Raw genomic sequence first — 16,094 nt, 5'->3', positions numbered from 1 at the left:
TCTCATTCTTCAAACGTTGACGCACCATCTCGCATCTTCATACCTCGCTTCTTTGAGTAGCAATCACTGATACTTTATAATGGGAGTATCGACCTTGGAAGCCGATTCCACACGCGCGGGAAAGATTGGAGCTGTGATATTCCCCCCGCAAGCAGTCAAATACTACAATGCAGTTGTGTTTGTGCACGGTGATCACCAAACTGGAGACATTTGGGGGTGGAAAGCTAATGGCGAGCCTGGATGGGCCTTCCATTTCTGCGCGGCCGGATTTTTCATTTTTGTACTCAATCGCCCTTTCCATGGCTGCGGCCACCAAGAGCAACCAGCTGGCCATGAATCTTTTGGATGCGTCACCTAAACCCTGTCTAAAGACAAGCTTCAGAGATACTACACAGCTCCCCGGAGCCAATCACACGAAGTATATTGGCCGTCTGTACAGTCCCACTGCATGTGGGACGGGGTATGTATCTTCTCAGGTCCCAGGGAGCCCAATACCGGTCCATCAAAGCTGACCAACAATATGCTCACAGACTGGCGAACCAGGAGACCCGATATTTGAAAGGACCTACGCGCGTATGGTACCGGAGTATCTTGACCCACAGGAGCAGCAATAGAGTGGCGTCCGGTCCCTGATGCGTTTCTTGGAGAAATTTCCAAGCCCGGCAATCCTAGTTGGTCATGGGAGCGGTGCAACAATCTCATGGCTAGCAGCTGATCAGGCACCCCATCTGGTTGCTGCCATAGTTGCTATCGAGCCAACCGGTCCACCATTCACCAATGGATGGGTTAACGATGGTGGAAAGCAAATATTCAAGCCGCGTTTTCCGGATCACCAGAGCCTCCCCTTCCCATGCACTCGACCATACGGGCTATCCGACATCCCTATGGGATTTGTCCCTCCGCCTCTCTTCCCCAGTAGCTTTGAAGAGCTTCTTCAGGACGCTGCATATATCGATGAAATTCCCAAACATGAAAGATTTCAGCCGATACCATTTGTCAGGTCGGTGGACCCACTCACGAGAACTGAGTGCTACCTCCAGGACGAAGCAAACGGCCCAGTTCGCAAGTTACCAAACCTCAAAGACATTCCACAATGCATGGTCACAGCTGGCTCAAGTTTCCATACTGCATATGACTATGCCACCGTTGCTTTTCTTCGTCAGGCTGGCGTGCCTGTCTCGCACCTCAAGCTCCCTGAAGACTTTGGGCTCTATGGCAATGGTCATCTGCTCATGCTGGAACACAACAGCTTGGGCATTGCAAACTGGCTAATCAAATGGATTATCCAGACCCTAGATCCCCCGACCAACGAATCCTGAGTTCCATACCAGGGTGGGATGGTGCTTGATTGTGGTAAGGCTTATGAAGGGACAGAGGGCGGAGAAGATGACATCTTTATTGGCTTTGCTCCAAGAAAGATAGTTCAAGTAGGACATTGCACAGCGGAATCAATCATTCACTTCCGGGCTCGTGTGTCCGTCATACTGTTGCCAGCCCGGTATTTCCCGTACTCATCTTCCCAGTGTCTCGTGGCCTTATTATTGTTGAATGACTATAGATGATGATAGTGTCCGTGTTCTCATTCTTGCTTACAATTTTTACAAGTGCGGTGTTGGGTTTATGTGGGTGTGCAGGTGCTTCTTTTGTCAGAGACCTGTTGTCTTCCAAACACAACATGCTCTGTTTATTGTAATTCATCCACTCTTTATGACTGTTGCTTTTTGCGTTGCCGGTCTGTGCAACAGAGCACCTCGGTTCTTTTGAAATCACCCATTGCCATTATCTCACCCAAACTACAAACATTCAATACATCACCCATACAAGAACAGGTGAACCGTGACCTCGCAACTAGAAGCTGCTAAAAAAGATGCAGTCACCTTCTGAATCTGCCTCCTGCTCTACTTCCATTGCTTTATCCACCTCTTCTTCCGACCATGAATCCGACCATAGCAGGATAGTTCGCTCTGTTGACATCCTCTCAGAGGACCCCTTCTTGGCCGTACGTTTCGATTTTCCCTCTCCTTGCTTGATCTCTGCTAATTTGAAAAATAAACGGCAGGATACCGTCGTTCGAGGCAGTTTGATGCCTGTTATTCCACCCGTGCCAAACTGGCCCAGAGATAACAACAACAAAGATCATGTGGAGCCCCCGTTGCCACTTCACCAGAATGAACATGTGAACTATCACACTTTCGACGCACGCCGTGGTTCCGACCCGAGTACTGATATCGAAGATCATGAGTACCAGGGAGATGAAGAGTCACAACATGTTGTGGATGGAGCCTCTGTGAATGGAAGCCGAGCGTTTAGCGGAAGGCAGGTTCACTGGGAAGAGAGGGTTAGCGTGGTTATGCTGTGGATAGTTGCTCTGCCGCTGCTCTTGGCTGCGTTGTGCATCTGCCTCGACTTGTTCCTGATGAGGAGAGGAATAGGGTCTGGCAAACCGGGTGGGAGTCATCGCTAATCTTAGCGATGATGAAACTGCATTGTCAAGACAGCTCTGAATAGATCAACGTACTTGTCATCCAGCGCGACATAATGCGCTTTTCTTGAGCAATTGGGTTTTAAAATAGTCTCATCAGCCAGAATGACAATCAGCGTCCCCATTCTCGTATCTTCAGGATACCGAACTTAAAGCTCATCCTTGATTTCCAATCGTTTATCCAACTCCTCATTGACGGCCGCCAAGCGCTCGTAAACAGGCGCATCCTCTCCTAGGCCCCAAGCAAACACTCCTCCGAGTCTCTTCTTGTCCACGAGAACTGGAAGCTTCCTCTTGATGGCCTCGGCCGTGTCGAAGGTCCACCAAATATCCTCCTCTTCATCCCAGTAGTAATACCCTCCCTGTTTCCCATCATACCTCCCCTTACCGATCGCCCTTGTAAAGGAATTTGCCACATCCTCAGGCACAGCATCGTGCCATGAAAATGCCCCCGCCTGTCCAAGATCCGCGCCGGTTGACGGATCCTCAAGAAGGACGGTAGGACACCCAATCGGATCATCCAGACACTTTTCGTGTAGGGTGCGGAAATACTTCACGTAAAACGCAAAGCCCAGGTTGAGCTCCTGGGGTGCGGCTCCGGCTGCGATGTAGGCGTCGAGAGCCTTGAGACTGAGGTCTATGCCGGTGTGGTGCTTCGTCACGGTGTCACGACGGTTCATCAGATCATAAGTCATGACATTGAGAAAGTCAAGGTGCCTCATGATTCTAGGGACGGTTTCTCTGGTAAAAGCAAGCATGTCGCGTTCGAGGCCCGGTACAGCTGCCGAGATGATGACGTTTGGTCCCAAGGCAGCTCGCAATTCGGCAAGGAGAAGGGGATAGGCCTGAATTTCCCAGGATTTCGATGTGTTGGGAACCTGTTTGTAATCTTCACCGTTGCCTCTGTAGACGTTGACTGCAGTGTCAGACGAACTTGAGTCCAACTGTGTAATGATGGGACTAAGGCTTACCCTGGATATTCCCAATCGATATCGACACCATCAGCCTCAGTCACCCTCACCATGCTTGCCACATTCTCAGCAAATGTTTTCCGTGTCTCGTCTGAGAGAGCGGCCACTGAAAAGCCGATAGTATCGCCCCAACCGCCAATTGCGATCAGCACCTTTGCCTCCTTGGGGAATTTCTTCCTGACATCTTCCACTGTGGTCCACAAGGGCCAATCCATCCGGCCCGGCTCGTTGAAGACCCCGGGACTCATGAAGGCAACAGCAACATGGGTAACGTGCTTTAATTGATCGATTGGAGGCGTGACTGGATGTTGACTGATCAAACGGTTAGTTGGTTGATAGAGTCTAGGTTGTCAATGGGGGACATACCCGGTGTAGTACATGATGCATCTCAAAGGCCGCTTGGCTGTCAGATTCAGCGCCATTGCGAAAGATAGGCAACACAAGAAAATGTACCAGCTGGTTTTCATTTTGCCCACGTTCATTCTCAGTTCTGGAACTGGAGTTGGCGACTGGGATGGAAGGTGATATTGAGAGGAACGAGGCAGGTGTTGTATTGGGGAAGATACTACATTGCTAGCTAGAGGTAGGTTGTCTTTCCCATATATGCTTCATGTGCCGCGTGGGACGGCAGCTACTGGTCGTTGGATGAGAGGCGGAAAGGCAAAGAGGGAAACTTGGTCCAGGACAGCAGTGACGAAATCAACAGCCCCCTCCTCATGTCGCAAACTGGTCTGTGCTTGCTTTGGACTCCCACTGAACCCCAGACTCCACACAGAATGCCAAGCCAGCGTTTACTAAAGCCACCCCCGGAGCTCCAAATTTTTCGCGATTGGCTGCTTCAAAAAGGTCGCGATGGCATCCAAGTTCCGCATTGTTTTTGCGACTGTGAAGATCACACCTTAGCACACTATCTCCCATACCATGTTGGAAAACCTCTGCACTCTTCCGCTCTCAGCGGATCTGTTTACTCAGGTCTTGCACCCGTCCGAGCCGCTCCTCACAGTCGGCCTGGCCAGCGGCAAAGTTGAGACCTTTCGCCTGCCGAACGATGACGACGAGGAGGATGAAAGCGGCCGCCGGAGCAGCACCAGCAGCGGACGCGGTATGATTAAGAGTATCTGGAGCACCCGCCGCCACAAGGGCAGCTGCCGGCATCTCGCATACAGCCATGATGGCTCAGGTCAGTTTCCTCTTACTTCAGCCAGTCGAACTTTGCCTCTGTGTTTTTGGTTCAAGACTGACTGTTTGCTTCGTTGCGACCAGCCATGTACTCTGCCGGCACCGACTCCGTGGTCAAGCACTTCTCCCCCGAGACCGGCAATGTCATCTCCAAGATTGGCCTCCCTCCCCGCAACAGCGCGACAAGCACGACCGATTGCCCTGCCATCCTCCATGTCCTGTCGCCTCAGACCCTCCTTCTCGGTACTGACTCTGGCGGCCTCTACATCTTCGACTTGCGCGAAAACGGTAGCCTGAATCCTAAGCCAGTGCGAAAGCATGTGCCGCACGCCGATTACATCTCCAGCATTACTCTTTTGCCTGCCTCGGCTGAGAGCTCCTCTGGGTTTCCCAAACAGTGGGTCTCCACCGGAGGCACCACGCTCGCCGTCACCGACCTTAGGCACGGAATTGTCGCGACTTCAGAAGACCAAGAAGACGAACTGCTCTGCTCCACCATCATCCCGACCGGTCTTGGGCCTAAGAAGATGCGTAGCAATGCTGTGGTGGCAGTTGGCACCGGTAATGGAATCTTGACGCTGTGGGATCGCGGCGCCTGGGACGATCAGCAGGAGCGTATCAACGTTGCTGGTGGCCGGACTAAAAAGGACGGCGAGAGTCTGGATGCCATTGTTCGCGTTCCCGACGAGCTTGGCTGGGGCAAAAAGGTCATCGTTGGTGTTGGTGATGGTAGCCTGAGCATTGTCGACCTCAAGAGACGCGAGGTGCAGTTTGTGCTCAAACACGATGAGGTCGAGGGGGTCTCTGCCTTGACCTTTGACTACCAGAACAGGCTTATTAGTGGCGGCGGCAGAACGGTCAAGGTTTGGGCAGAATCTGGAGACGACGACCTTGACGAAGAGGAAGAAGAGGAGGCGGAAGCCACTGGCTTCAAGAGACCGGCCCGGAGCGATTCTGACTCTGACGATGACAGTGAGGACGAACGCCCGCAAAAATCATCCAACAAGAAGCAGAAAAAGGGAAAGGGTAACCAGGCGAGGAGTGTGGCTTTCCCGGGCTTAGACTGATGGACAACTACTTCAGGTAGTTTGTATGATCAGGGAAACCAACAAGGACTGGACATTTTACTACCAGAGCTGCGCCAGAGACTGACACATTGTTACAGCAGCTGCCGTTAACTTTTGGACAGGGTGCACTCCCTCGAGCTCTTTTGTCTCGAACTTGGATTTGAGTGGTCCGCCAATGGTCGGTAAGCCGAAGGGCGGCCTGGGTTGCAATCCGTGGTGCTCTGGCACCAAATGCTTCCAATGAAACCGAGATGAAAAAGGTGGGCGTGGGCTTCATAGCGTAGTTTCTTCACTCCCTCCACATGTTCGACTTCCACGTAGGATAAGAACCAGGTCTGGGACCAAACCTGGTCGAGGTTGTTGGTACACCTCAGCATCAGAGATAAATACCACTCAGCCCATCTATATTTGTGGCAATAATTATAGTTTCGTGTTTATGATATCTACTGCCAGGTTCAGGCTCCCGGCCTTGCATACTCCAATGCTTTCACACGTCGCCATACTTCTCGAACAGTCCGTTCCTGCCCCTCCCTCCCCGTCTCGGTCTTGCTTGGCCCTGCTGGCCTGTGTTGTGTTAGCTTGTCGGGATGCCAAAGGACAAAAGTTCAGGTGTGATTCTATACCGTATAGCAAGATACAGTCTGCTTCCCAGCTTCACTTCCTGTATTTCTGCCGTCTCTATATCCTTGGGTGGGTTGGCGCTCGTGACTAACCCACCAGCTTCCTGGAGGATAGCAACACCGGCCGCCACATCCCTTGTCCATGCTGTCAGCGCCCAGGTTCAACCACACAATTCTTGGAATAGAAACTTACCACTCCCAGCATCCGCCCTCCCACCAGATATCGAACGCCCCCATGGCCGTGTAGGCGAGGTCCATGGTTGCGCTCCCTAGACTCCTGATACCGTGCACCATGCCACCCTTTCCTCCTCTTCCTCCCACTTCCGCTGCCATGTTCACAAAACTTTCCACCTTTCTGTAGAGGTTGCCGTCGGGTCTGTCTTTTCTGTCTTTGCCCCATTCGCACGAGAAAACACAGCCACTTGGAGCGTCCGCTGGCATGGGTGGTATTGGGTTCCTAATCAGGGGAAGCCGCTGGGTTTCGTTAAGCCAAGCACCTCTGCCCCGGCAAGAGGTAAAAAGCTGGTTAAGGAATGGCGCATAGACTACGCCAATGGTGGGCCTACCGGCGACGATGAAGCCGATAGAGACGCAAAACATGGGGAAGAGGTGCGTATAGTTGACCGTCCCATCTAGTGGGTCGACACACCAGCTGGGTGTGGTTTCGGAGACCAGGTAGGAGCGGGACGCGCCTTTGGAGTATGTCTCTTCGCCGATAAACCTGCCAGCAGAACGTTAGACGCCTCAGGAAAACGGAATGGCTCTGTGAACATACTTGTGGTGGGGGTATTTCGCCTCAATGGAGGATTTGATGAAGGCTTCAACATCTGATGAGGTCAGTTTTGTGCTCATGGACTGCTTAGCTCACCATAACACACACACCTTCGTCTGTCTCGGTTACGATATCTACCGAACTATCCTTCTCTTCAACCTCCAAATCGGCTGTTTGAGTGCCAGTAAATCTCAGTTGGGCAGCCTCGAGAAGCATTTTGCCTGCATCTTTGCCAAGCTGGACAGCAAAGGTGTAAACCTCATCGAGCTCCTGCTCGGTGAGCATTACCGGCGTCATGTTGAATTGTCTATCTTGTTTTTTCCTGAAGCGAGGTCCAGAGAATGCAAAACAGAAACAAGTCGAGGAAGAATCCTACAGTCACAACGGCGCAAAACACTTCAGAGCAGCAACGGGGCCCTCCTGTACAGATTCCGCCCCATCAAACATGAATCGCATCAAGCCGAGAAGAATATCCACAGTCCCCCATGCTGTGACGTACTTTCTGATCGGTCAAGGGGTTCCAAAGTGGAAGACCCCTGTAGCTTCCCCGGATTTTGAGACGGGCCTACACTACCTATTCTCCATTTCTTGCCTGTGTATGTATGCAGCCCAATACCCCGATATATTACCCCGCGAGTTGATCTGCTTTCCAGAGATCAGGATAACGCTCCTCGGTGATAGACAGTGGAATGAATTCCGCACTGGTCTCCCGCTGTCTGAGCCGAAGTGGTGGCCACAAGGGTTCCGCGGGGGTAATTGTTGGATAAGTGTTTACCCGTCAGCTGTGGATCCTCCATCGTTGGCTTGGATCGAGTTTACACTCCTCATGCTGACGACCTCACACCTGGGGGAGAATCATTAGCCAGTATTACAGTTTGTATTTCCGTGAACCAACGGCAAAGTGCTTTCGAGTGTGTTGTGTACCGGTGGTCTCAGCACGGAGACAGGAAGAGTCCGCACTCCTCCTGACCGTTGCTGGAGCATTGGGAAAAGACATCAGCAGGCTCGCGAAGATGAGATACGGCAATTGGGGGTACATGCTCGTAAAATATATATGAAGTCACCTCTGGTGTCATAGATGCCTTGTCTGGCGGCAACCCTGGACGTCTTTACTGCCCGAACTCTATCTTTCTCCTGAACCCCTGAATTGGCTTTGAACCAAGTACATCATCATCACAAACCGCCAGCCGCACATAATCACCATGTCACGTCGCATCCTGCTCATCAACGGCCCCAACTTGAATCTCTTGGGCAAACGAGAACCTCATATTTACGGCTCAACCACCCTCGAAGATATTGAAACTCAAGCACGCCAACAAGCCCACGAACTGGGCGTCGAGATTGACACATTCCAGTCTAATCACGAGGGCGCCATCGTTGACCGCATTCAAGAGACTGCAGGTTGGGGACCAAACGTGCGAGAAACCGACACACCGGGAAAGAGAGTGTCCGCCATCATCATCAATGCAGGGGCTCTGACACATACGAGTGTAGCTGTTCGTGATGCGCTCGCAGCGGTGGCGATCCCTTTTGTTGAACTTCATGTATCTAATGTCCACGCAAGAGAGACTTTCCGGGCGCATAGCTACTTGAGTGACAAAGCCGTGGCTGTAATTTGTGGGATGGGAGCATACGGATACAGTGCTGCGATAGAGTTTGCGGCGCAACACCTGAAGATCGAGGGAGAATAAGGCGTTTATGTGTCGGGTAGGAGGGCGGAAGAGAACTGCTCAGAGATAATGGAACAAAACTTTTCTGTGTATAGATTCACGTTTGAAACCGTCTTTGTCTACTCCAGCAGATCGCCACCTCTCCGAACCCAAAACGCCGGTAGATGCTATTCTAAAACACTAGTTACAAAGCCGCTGACAGCGACAGCATCCTGATGGGCTGCTGTGTGTCTTGTTGTTGTGTTGGTGAATCAACAGTGATCTTCATGTCCCTCACTAGCTTTGCCCACGACACGGCCCCTCTCCTGGCCAGCTCCTCGGGCACCCCAAAGCCTGTGTCCGACATTCTTCTGTTGAAGAGCTCCAGACTGACCCAACCCTCGAATCCGAGCCCGTTGAAGAAGGCCCAGGCAATCTCCTTGACGGGCAAATACGCCCCTCTGTCCTTCTCCCCGTAGAATAACCTGCAGTTCCTTGACCAGCTCATCCTCGCCGGCTGCTCCGGGTCATAAAACCGATGACCCGGCACCAGCGGCTTCTTCAACTTCTCAGCGTCCACAACCTGCACATAAAAGACCTTGCTGACATCGACCCTTTCAACGAGCCGCGCAATCGACTTCCGTATCGCTTCCTCCGCGTTGGGGGTGCGGCCAGAGGCAACCGTCGGATCAGCATATACCCGCCCCGCAATGTTGAAAGTGTCCAGGCACACGCCAAAGTTGGGCCTGCTCACCCTCTGCACCACCTCCCAGCTACGCTCCCAAGTGTCGACACGAGTGCTCCAGCACAGAGCCTCGTAGACAAAGCGGATGGGTGGGTTGGCCTGCAGGCCCATGTCGGCCACTTCTTGAAGGTCCGAGACGATGAGCGAAATGTCCTCAGTTACTTCCTCGGCGGGGAGAAAGTTGGCGGGGATTTGGATAATGTCTGTGTCAAGCTCGTGGGCGAGCTCGATCCAGAACTCGAGCTGCTCCAGACGGCGCTCGTGCTCCTCGCGGTCGAGTAGGCCGTCGTACTGGCTGAAGGGCTGGAGGCAGACGATTTCAATGTTTTTGACTTGGCACATGCGGAGGATTTGATGGGCAGCCGCGAGCTGGGCTGCTGGGGACGGGCCACACGGGGAAGGGGTCTCTCCGGAGAGACGATAGGCTACATCAGCCAAGTCCTCGTGGAAGAGCTCTAGGCCTTGATAGCCATATTTCCGGGCCATATCGAGCTTAGTGGTGAAGGAGTGGCCGGCATAACACCGGCCAAGTGACATGGAAGTGATGGCGAGTTTGGAAGGCATCCTGTCAGGCTGCTTTGATGATGTCTGATAAGGGGGTGATGTCAACAATTGTGATGGGTTGAGTGCTGGTGTAGTAGGTAGAAGACGAATATATAGACAATATCTGAGACAGAAAATTAAGATGTCATGACTGGAATGGACAGGAGCGGTGGAGGAAGAGAACGAGGGAGATGAGGAGCGTATTAATACCCCTCATGGAAGAAACAGGAGGGGATAAAAATATGGGCCTTGGCCCTCTCTGATGACGCTGCCCCATTGAGCCCGAGTTTACACATCATGTCGACTTCAGATGAGCCCATTGAGGTCCTAGTCAAAATAAGGAATGCAATAAGGGGCTAACTTGCGTGGCAGGTCCATTCCGTCCGTGTCCTACCTGTTGAATCAGAAAACTTTTTCTCTCGGGAAGACTCCCCGGGGGCTTTCTTTTGCGAATCTTGTTTGTCTCACGTCGACTGCTCGATCCCGGCAGAGACTACCGCAAGACATGGAGTCAGGCTGCCCGGTGAGTGACAGGCGTGATGTGCCGAGTGCAGATTATGACACAGCGCTGTCAACTGTCAACTTGTCAAGTCAAGGTGGTGGAAAAGCAACTGACGAGCAAAGTGCAGGAGGAGGTGAGAATCACATCCACGGCAGCCTGGCCAGGGGCGTTCAGCGGTGTACAGAGTGGCTAGGATGGCACAGTGCTGGGAGATACGTGTAATCCCTCCCGTTTGTGTGAGCAGGCATTGTGCAGCCGCAGAAGCAAAGGCCCAGGTTGGCGTCCGGGCCGAAGATAAGCGAGAAGTAGCGGAATGCCGGAGCTCGTCCGCGTTGAGGCCCTGGTGATAGGGAAGATGGATGATGCTTCTTCCCGCTCCAGGCCGTTCACAAACAGAGCGTGTGAGCGCCCGGTATTGAATCATTGAGCAGCAACCACTGCCCCGTGGATGCTCGTGTGAATTCCCCGAGTCACAAACACTTACGAGCTGGACCCGGCCAATGGGAACGAACCGACGTCAAGTGTGGAGTCTGCGGGGCTATACGCTAGTTGGCCACTCATAACGAAGGGATAAATCTTTACGCTGCCTGGCCTTTGGATGAAAATGCACCGCTCATGCTCAGATGCATTTTCTTGTGCCACCCACCTTGCACCACCACGACCACTATCCCATTGCCAATTGCCGCAAGGTAGGGAATCGGCTTTCCACCGTCCTGGGTCCGTTGCCCACCACTACCCCGAGTGTGCTCCACCGATCGCGGAGACAAGAAAACATACCGGTATGGCCGTGGTTGTTATGCAGGATGCTAAGCCCAGAACCCGAAGGCTTCATCAAGACTCTAGGGTAAATGTCGTTCCGTGATTGTAGATCCCACCGTCGTAGTTCACTCCCTATCTATCCAAGGCGTATCCTCTTAATAAGTACCTCAACCCCAAGTCCATTTCTATCTTTATCTTGAGTAAACATCACGCCCGTGTCACCGCCTCCTCCTCTTACTGAGCCTACGACCGAACCGCTGCTCTTACGCCGCCTCCAAGTATCCAATCACACATTGAGCTTCTGGAACGACTTTGCATTGCGCCTGCATACCGCCTCTTTCCGAGCCTAGTGTAACGCAAGACAGGGCGGCATTATCAAGATGACAACGACAACCACAACCACAGTAACCATCACACCACCGCTGTTGCAGCAACAGGCCCCAGCTCTCCAACTGTCTTTCGACCCCCGTATTCAAAATCTCACCAAACATGGCTTCCTCTTCGGCAAAAAGCTGGCAGCATCTATGTCCCCGCTGCTTCACGATGTAGTCTACCAGGGTCTCGGCCTGAACTGGGGCCAGTTGCGTCTCGATTCGGACGACATGGACTTGTTCCTGAACCTTGTCCAAGACCCAAAGTTCTACGGTTCGTCATCCCAATCATGATCAGCACCTGGCCCGCACTTTCCGTGCCACCCACCGATCGCAGACCCCATCGTCCCATCTCACTGACGCCCCTTATCTCCCAGGCGCATCGGTAACCATGCCAAACAAGGTGGCTATCATCCCTCACCTCGACTACCTCACACCCGAGTGCCGTGACGTCGGTGCCTGCAACACTCTTTTCCTCCGTGACGACCCCAACACCCCGGGCCGTCGTCTCCTGTGCGGAGCCAACACCGACGTGATCGGTGTTCGCGAGTCCTTTGTCCAAAACGTTCCCAATGCCGATGTGTATGAGAACTGCCCCGCCCTGGTTGTCGGTGGAGGTGGCGCTGCCAGATCAGCCGTGTATGCTCTGCACAAGTATCTCCAAGCCACCAAGATCTACCTCGTCAACCGAGACTCTAATGAAGTGGAGGCCGTCATGAAAGAGTGCAAAGAACGTGGGTATGGTGATAAGTTGGTATATGTTGAGAGTGTGGAACAAGCCGAGCGGCTCGAGGGCCCTGGAGCGATCGTGGCGTGTATCCCTGATTTCGCCCCCGTAACGGAGAGTGAGAAGACGGTGAGGAAGATCATTGAGGTGATGCTGGTGAAGGACCATAAGGGGGCAATGTTGGAGATGTGTTACAACCCAAGTCCTTTTACTGCGCTTGGCGCCATCGCGGAGAAGGAAGGATGGCAGGTTATTTTGGGAACAGAGGCCATGATCTGGCAAGGGATTGAGCAGGTAGGACTGTCCCGCTCCGTACTGATGTTTTCGTTTTGGCTGACGCAAGTGAACCAGGATAAATATTGGACTGGTCTTGACGCCAGCGAGCTTCCTGTTGCTCAGGTCAAGGAGGCTATTGCTGCCAGGCTAGCGGAGCTGTCGAATGCGTAGGCTGAAGCCTATTGTATGATGATAAGATTATGCGTTGTTAAAAATAACAGACAGGCATGGTATTGTATATAAGATTTGGTTTCATTGTATCTAGCTATCATTCGGACCTTGTTGTGATCTCAATTGGGCCCAGGCGGTTGCAGTTCTCAACGGCGACGTGTTGTATGGTAATATTTATGGGCCCGCTCTGGCTTGGACGAGTTGTCTTCCTGGACCACCGTGCATGGTTTTTGAATCCAAGAAGCCTTGCATAGGGGCATTGGGGAGTGGCGAGTGAAATAAGTGACCAAGAGGAATCAAGTGGTCCCGTGGAGTCTAGTGTGGATGGCGTTCATATGAGTCCTACTCTAGAATTTCTGAATGAGCTTAAGATCCTCAATGAGACTGCTCGTTCTTATTCCCCTCCACCCCTCATTTCCGATCCAAGTTTATTCATATCCGTCGAATCTGTTTCTGAACACCTCCGAAGTGTCACATCCAGGCCCATATCCCAGATTGATCATAAACTGAGAGTCAACCTCGATGGAATCAGTGCAGTCGGTGGCGGCCATATCATCCAGAAGAGCATCGTAGTCAGGACCACCAAAGCCCAATGAAGCATGGGAATGATGCATGCCCATGCCGACGTTTGGTACACCATAAGCCATGACTGACCCAAAACCCCCCTGCAGGTTTCCGGTGGCAGAGGGATGCTGGAATTGTTGGTCGTAAGCATTGCTCATTCTTCGGCCATCCCCATATAGACTCGGAGTTGAGGCTGGCAATGGGGCTAAGCTTGAGCCTGAAACCATCGAGGCGAGTGAGGAAGGAGCTTTGGCTGTGTGGTCACGTCCTATAATCGATTGGTGAATGGGAACTGGAATGAAATGGGCTCCGGGCATATTTGAAACGTTGGTTGACCGAGAGGCTGAGTACCGCAGTGCAAGCTCCACTAATCGCTCTCTGTCCCGTTCTCCGAAACCTGCCAGAAAATCTTCATTTGCCATGGAACGGAGGCTTGTGAGTAGAAAAGAAGGCATGGTGCCAGCGTGGAAACTGTTCCCATAATGCTCAAGAGTCTCTGTCAGCATCGAGACCAGAGATTCGGTGCAAGATCTGGAATTGCGCAGCATGGCCCAAAGATATAAAATCCGGATAATGTAGGCGGTTGGAACCGAGGAAGCCTGGCAGGCTTCGGATAGAATGAAGTCCCTAAATGGCGTCTCGGATTCGATAACATGTTGCAACTGCGCACTGAAGGAAGATTTCTGGTTCTCTGAGAAACCCCCCCGGCTTTCTGCCAGCACCCTTTGAGATACCACAAGAAGGATTGCATATAGTTGGTTGAACGTAGTGACGCAAAAGGCAGGATTCCGTGATGACCGGAAATCGACCGACTTGCTCCCAAAGCCTTCACATGGCGACCATGGCTCCCTGCATCCAGAAATGTTAGCCAATCCATCCAGGACTCTTCTGCTGGGATGTCAACTCACCACTGGTCCAGCCCACTTTCTGGTATGGAAGGAAATCTGGCAAGATCCTCGGCTCGCAAGTGAGGCAGTTGCTTGTAAGCGATAGACAAAGTAGTCTCCAACATGAAACATGACATCAGTGCTGCCTCGATGTTGGTAGTGTTCCCAGCCGACGGTGCCTCGCTCGAGTGCAGGTTCAATAGAATCCTGATGGCGAACCCAAGTAACAGCGATGCATCAGTGCGATTTTCTCGGGCCATGTTGACAAGGCTTAGAAGCAAAAGTGCTCGGGCATGGTTGATCTGAAAATTTTCGCATTCTGAGGGGATCAGCCCGCGGGCCGTATTGTAGATCTGATGATGTGAAAGGTTGGTGTTCCCAGCCTCACCAGCAAGAGACTGTGAACTCGTAGTACTCTGAAAAGATGCCAGTGCGAGGACACTCCAGAGCTCAGCATGCGCCGCCGAAGAGGGGTCTGTTGAAACCAGCAAAAGACCTTCTTTTGTGTAGCGATATGAGGTTTGAAACAATGCTTGCTTCTCGAGAATGGGGAGCCAACAATGTGTATACGAAAAATAGATGTCCAATAACCGCCAATGCTCCGGAGGTAACTGAGTTCGAGTGGGTATGGGCGTGTTGGATGATGGTCCGGATGAGTAATTCTGCAACATTGTTCGTGGATTTTGGGTGTCTGGTAATGTATGTTCCGGGGTGATTGCCAAGTGAGGGCCTGCTGCAGAGTTGCAAGTTGGCAGGTCTGGCGGCTCCGGAGCAATATTCTTGCCTGTGTCTACCGAGCTATCCGTGTTGTTTGCGTTTGCGTCTACTGAGGGAGATCGCCCATCCAAATCAAGGACGGGCGTGACGCCGCCAGAAAGGAGCCGTTCTATTTCCTTGTGTACTCGGCTTCTCCCCCATTTCTTGTGAAGGCGAGTTGCTGCGGTGGCGTCCTTGCCCGTCATGACTGCTTGCGCCTGGCTGCCCTCCTGAGCCAGAGCATTGCCCAGGGCGTCCTCCGCGCCGGCAATGTTCTCCATTATCCATCCAAGAGTGAGCTCAAGTGCGCGTATATAGCCTGTCTGAACACCCCTTTTCTTTGGACTGACATTGTAGGTACAGGACCTCGTCTGGGAGATACAAGGGAAGCATTGTGGTTGGACCCCATCACACTTTTCCCTTGCTGCTCGACACTGGTCACAAGCTCTCGACACTCTCTGACGCTTGACTGATACAGGTACGGCTTGATGACCGACGGCTTGTTGAAGGGATGCCGGGTCCGGAGTGGTTGGTGCGATGCTGCTCAGACCTTCGGTCTCCTTGATATTTCGTTTGGGGCCCATGGCATGGCCAGGTGTGATGGTGATAGTACAGTTGCACAGCGATTGCTGTCTAAATGGCCGTCAACGCACCATATCCACTACTCGATGTTGCGTCAAAGACTTTAGCTACCAAAACTCCCGAGTCCAGGAAAGCGGCGGCGGCGGCAGTTCATCAAGACCTGACAGGCCACCCACCGAACATAATGGTGCTACTGGGCCCGTATCGGCTTTGCCGTCCCCCGGTGTGTGCGGGGAACGTTAAGCTGAGTGTGCGGAGAAGCGACTTCTTCTGGGTGAGGCCGGCGAGGAGAGACAAGGATGCGCGCTGGAGCGATGAAGACGACTGGAACTCGGCAGCAATGCACCCTCACGCCCCGGCAGCTGAGTGCAATTGCATTGATGTGTGAGTCTGTGTTGTGGATAGGGTGAAGTGGAAGCCCACTTCGATATCCGGGGAAATGGATTTGATGGCTTGGCTCTTACATGGTGG

The 16,094-nt window shown here is 52.6% G+C and overlaps 8 protein-coding genes across 8 annotated transcripts; 4 read left to right on the top strand and 4 right to left on the bottom strand.

The window, feature by feature from the left end:
- Positions 1-5: 5 nt before the first annotated feature.
- QC762_505170 (uncharacterized protein) lies at positions 6-1,319 on the top strand (the record flags this gene model as incomplete). Its single annotated transcript, XM_062890944.1, has 3 exons — positions 6-460; positions 531-573; positions 615-1,319. The coding sequence occupies exons 1-3, from the start codon at positions 168-170 to the stop codon at positions 1,317-1,319; spliced, it is 1,041 nt and encodes a 346-aa protein (XP_062742088.1). The 5' UTR covers positions 6-167.
- A 287-nt stretch (positions 1,320-1,606) lies between these two features.
- QC762_505160 (uncharacterized protein) lies at positions 1,607-4,149 on the bottom strand. The gene is made up of 4 exons (XM_062890943.1): positions 3,820-4,149; positions 3,454-3,765; positions 2,519-3,385; positions 1,607-2,325 (listed from the first exon to the last, which is right to left on the bottom strand). Exons 1-3 carry the CDS (start codon positions 3,933-3,935, stop codon positions 2,632-2,634), a joined length of 1,182 nt encoding a protein of 393 aa, XP_062742087.1. The 5' UTR covers positions 3,936-4,149; the 3' UTR covers positions 1,607-2,325; positions 2,519-2,631.
- Positions 4,150-4,284: 135 nt separating this feature from the next.
- On the top strand, positions 4,285-6,141 carry JIP5 (WD repeat-containing protein jip5). The gene is made up of 2 exons (XM_062890942.1): positions 4,285-4,633; positions 4,717-6,141. Exons 1-2 carry the CDS (start codon positions 4,375-4,377, stop codon positions 5,697-5,699), a joined length of 1,242 nt encoding a protein of 413 aa, XP_062742086.1. The 5' UTR covers positions 4,285-4,374; the 3' UTR covers positions 5,700-6,141.
- Positions 5,845-7,437, bottom strand: QC762_505140 (uncharacterized protein). Its single transcript, XM_062890941.1, has 5 exons — positions 7,202-7,437; positions 7,095-7,146; positions 6,513-7,040; positions 6,323-6,454; positions 5,845-6,263 (listed from the first exon to the last, which is right to left on the bottom strand). The coding sequence occupies exons 1-5, from the start codon at positions 7,386-7,388 to the stop codon at positions 6,155-6,157; spliced, it is 1,008 nt and encodes a 335-aa protein (XP_062742085.1). The 5' UTR covers positions 7,389-7,437; the 3' UTR covers positions 5,845-6,154.
- Positions 7,438-8,293: 856 nt separating this feature from the next.
- On the top strand, positions 8,294-8,782 carry QC762_505130 (uncharacterized protein; the record flags this gene model as incomplete). Its single annotated transcript, XM_062890940.1, has 1 exon — positions 8,294-8,782. One exon carries the CDS (start codon positions 8,294-8,296, stop codon positions 8,780-8,782), a length of 489 nt encoding a protein of 162 aa, XP_062742084.1.
- Positions 8,783-8,945: 163 nt separating this feature from the next.
- Positions 8,946-10,049, bottom strand: QA4 (3-dehydroshikimate dehydratase; the record flags this gene model as incomplete). Its single annotated transcript, XM_062890939.1, has 1 exon — positions 8,946-10,049. One exon carries the CDS (start codon positions 10,047-10,049, stop codon positions 8,946-8,948), a length of 1,104 nt encoding a protein of 367 aa, XP_062742083.1.
- Positions 10,050-11,185: 1,136 nt separating this feature from the next.
- On the top strand, positions 11,186-13,383 carry QA3 (Quinate dehydrogenase). The gene is made up of 3 exons (XM_062890938.1): positions 11,186-11,934; positions 12,038-12,681; positions 12,739-13,383. The coding sequence occupies exons 1-3, from the start codon at positions 11,670-11,672 to the stop codon at positions 12,832-12,834; spliced, it is 1,005 nt and encodes a 334-aa protein (XP_062742082.1). The 5' UTR covers positions 11,186-11,669; the 3' UTR covers positions 12,835-13,383.
- Positions 11,501-16,051, bottom strand: QC762_505100 (uncharacterized protein). Its single transcript, XM_062890937.1, has 2 exons — positions 14,307-16,051; positions 11,501-14,247 (listed from the first exon to the last, which is right to left on the bottom strand). The coding sequence occupies exons 1-2, from the start codon at positions 15,623-15,625 to the stop codon at positions 13,263-13,265; spliced, it is 2,304 nt and encodes a 767-aa protein (XP_062742081.1). The 5' UTR covers positions 15,626-16,051; the 3' UTR covers positions 11,501-13,262.
- Positions 16,052-16,094: the final 43 nt, after the last annotated feature.

The sequence above is a fragment of the Podospora pseudocomata genome, chromosome 5 (assembly GCF_035222375.1).
Source record: "Podospora pseudocomata strain CBS 415.72m chromosome 5, whole genome shotgun sequence".
Lineage (NCBI taxonomy): Eukaryota > Fungi > Ascomycota > Sordariomycetes > Sordariales > Podosporaceae > Podospora > Podospora pseudocomata.
This window is presented reverse-complemented; position numbering and strand designations above follow the sequence as displayed.

Bases quoted from the DNA above. Each gene is read 5' to 3' on its own strand.
- QC762_505160 (XM_062890943.1), bottom strand. From the start codon at position 3,935: ATGAACGTGGGCAAAATGAAAACCAGCTGGTACATTTTCTTGTGTTGC. The intron at 3,766-3,819 runs GTATGTCCCCCA...CCGTTTGATCAG, and splicing joins TGCATCATGTACTACACCGG to TCAACATCCAGTCACGCCTC. The intron at 3,386-3,453 runs GTAAGCCTTAGT...CAACGTCTACAG, and splicing joins ATCGATTGGGAATATCCAGG to AGGCAACGGTGAAGATTACA.
- JIP5 (XM_062890942.1), top strand. From the start codon at position 4,375: ATGTTGGAAAACCTCTGCACTCTTCCGCTCTCAGCGGATCTGTTTACT. The intron at 4,634-4,716 runs GTCAGTTTCCTC...CGTTGCGACCAG, and splicing joins ATACAGCCATGATGGCTCAG to CCATGTACTCTGCCGGCACC.
- QC762_505140 (XM_062890941.1), bottom strand. From the start codon at position 7,388: ATGACGCCGGTAATGCTCACCGAGCAGGAGCTCGATGAGGTTTACACC. The intron at 7,041-7,094 runs GTATGTTCACAG...TTCTGCTGGCAG, and splicing joins GCGAAATACCCCCACCACAA to GTTTATCGGCGAAGAGACAT. The intron at 6,264-6,322 runs GTATAGAATCAC...AACACAACACAG, and splicing joins AGACTGTATCTTGCTATACG to GCCAGCAGGGCCAAGCAAGA.
- QA3 (XM_062890938.1), top strand. From the start codon at position 11,670: ATGACAACGACAACCACAACCACAGTAACCATCACACCACCGCTGTTG. The intron at 11,935-12,037 runs GTTCGTCATCCC...CTTATCTCCCAG, and splicing joins CCAAGACCCAAAGTTCTACG to GCGCATCGGTAACCATGCCA. The intron at 12,682-12,738 runs GTAGGACTGTCC...CAAGTGAACCAG, and splicing joins TCTGGCAAGGGATTGAGCAG to GATAAATATTGGACTGGTCT.
- QC762_505100 (XM_062890937.1), bottom strand. From the start codon at position 15,625: ATGGGCCCCAAACGAAATATCAAGGAGACCGAAGGTCTGAGCAGCATC. The intron at 14,248-14,306 runs GTGAGTTGACAT...TTCTGGATGCAG, and splicing joins GAAAGTGGGCTGGACCAGTG to GGAGCCATGGTCGCCATGTG.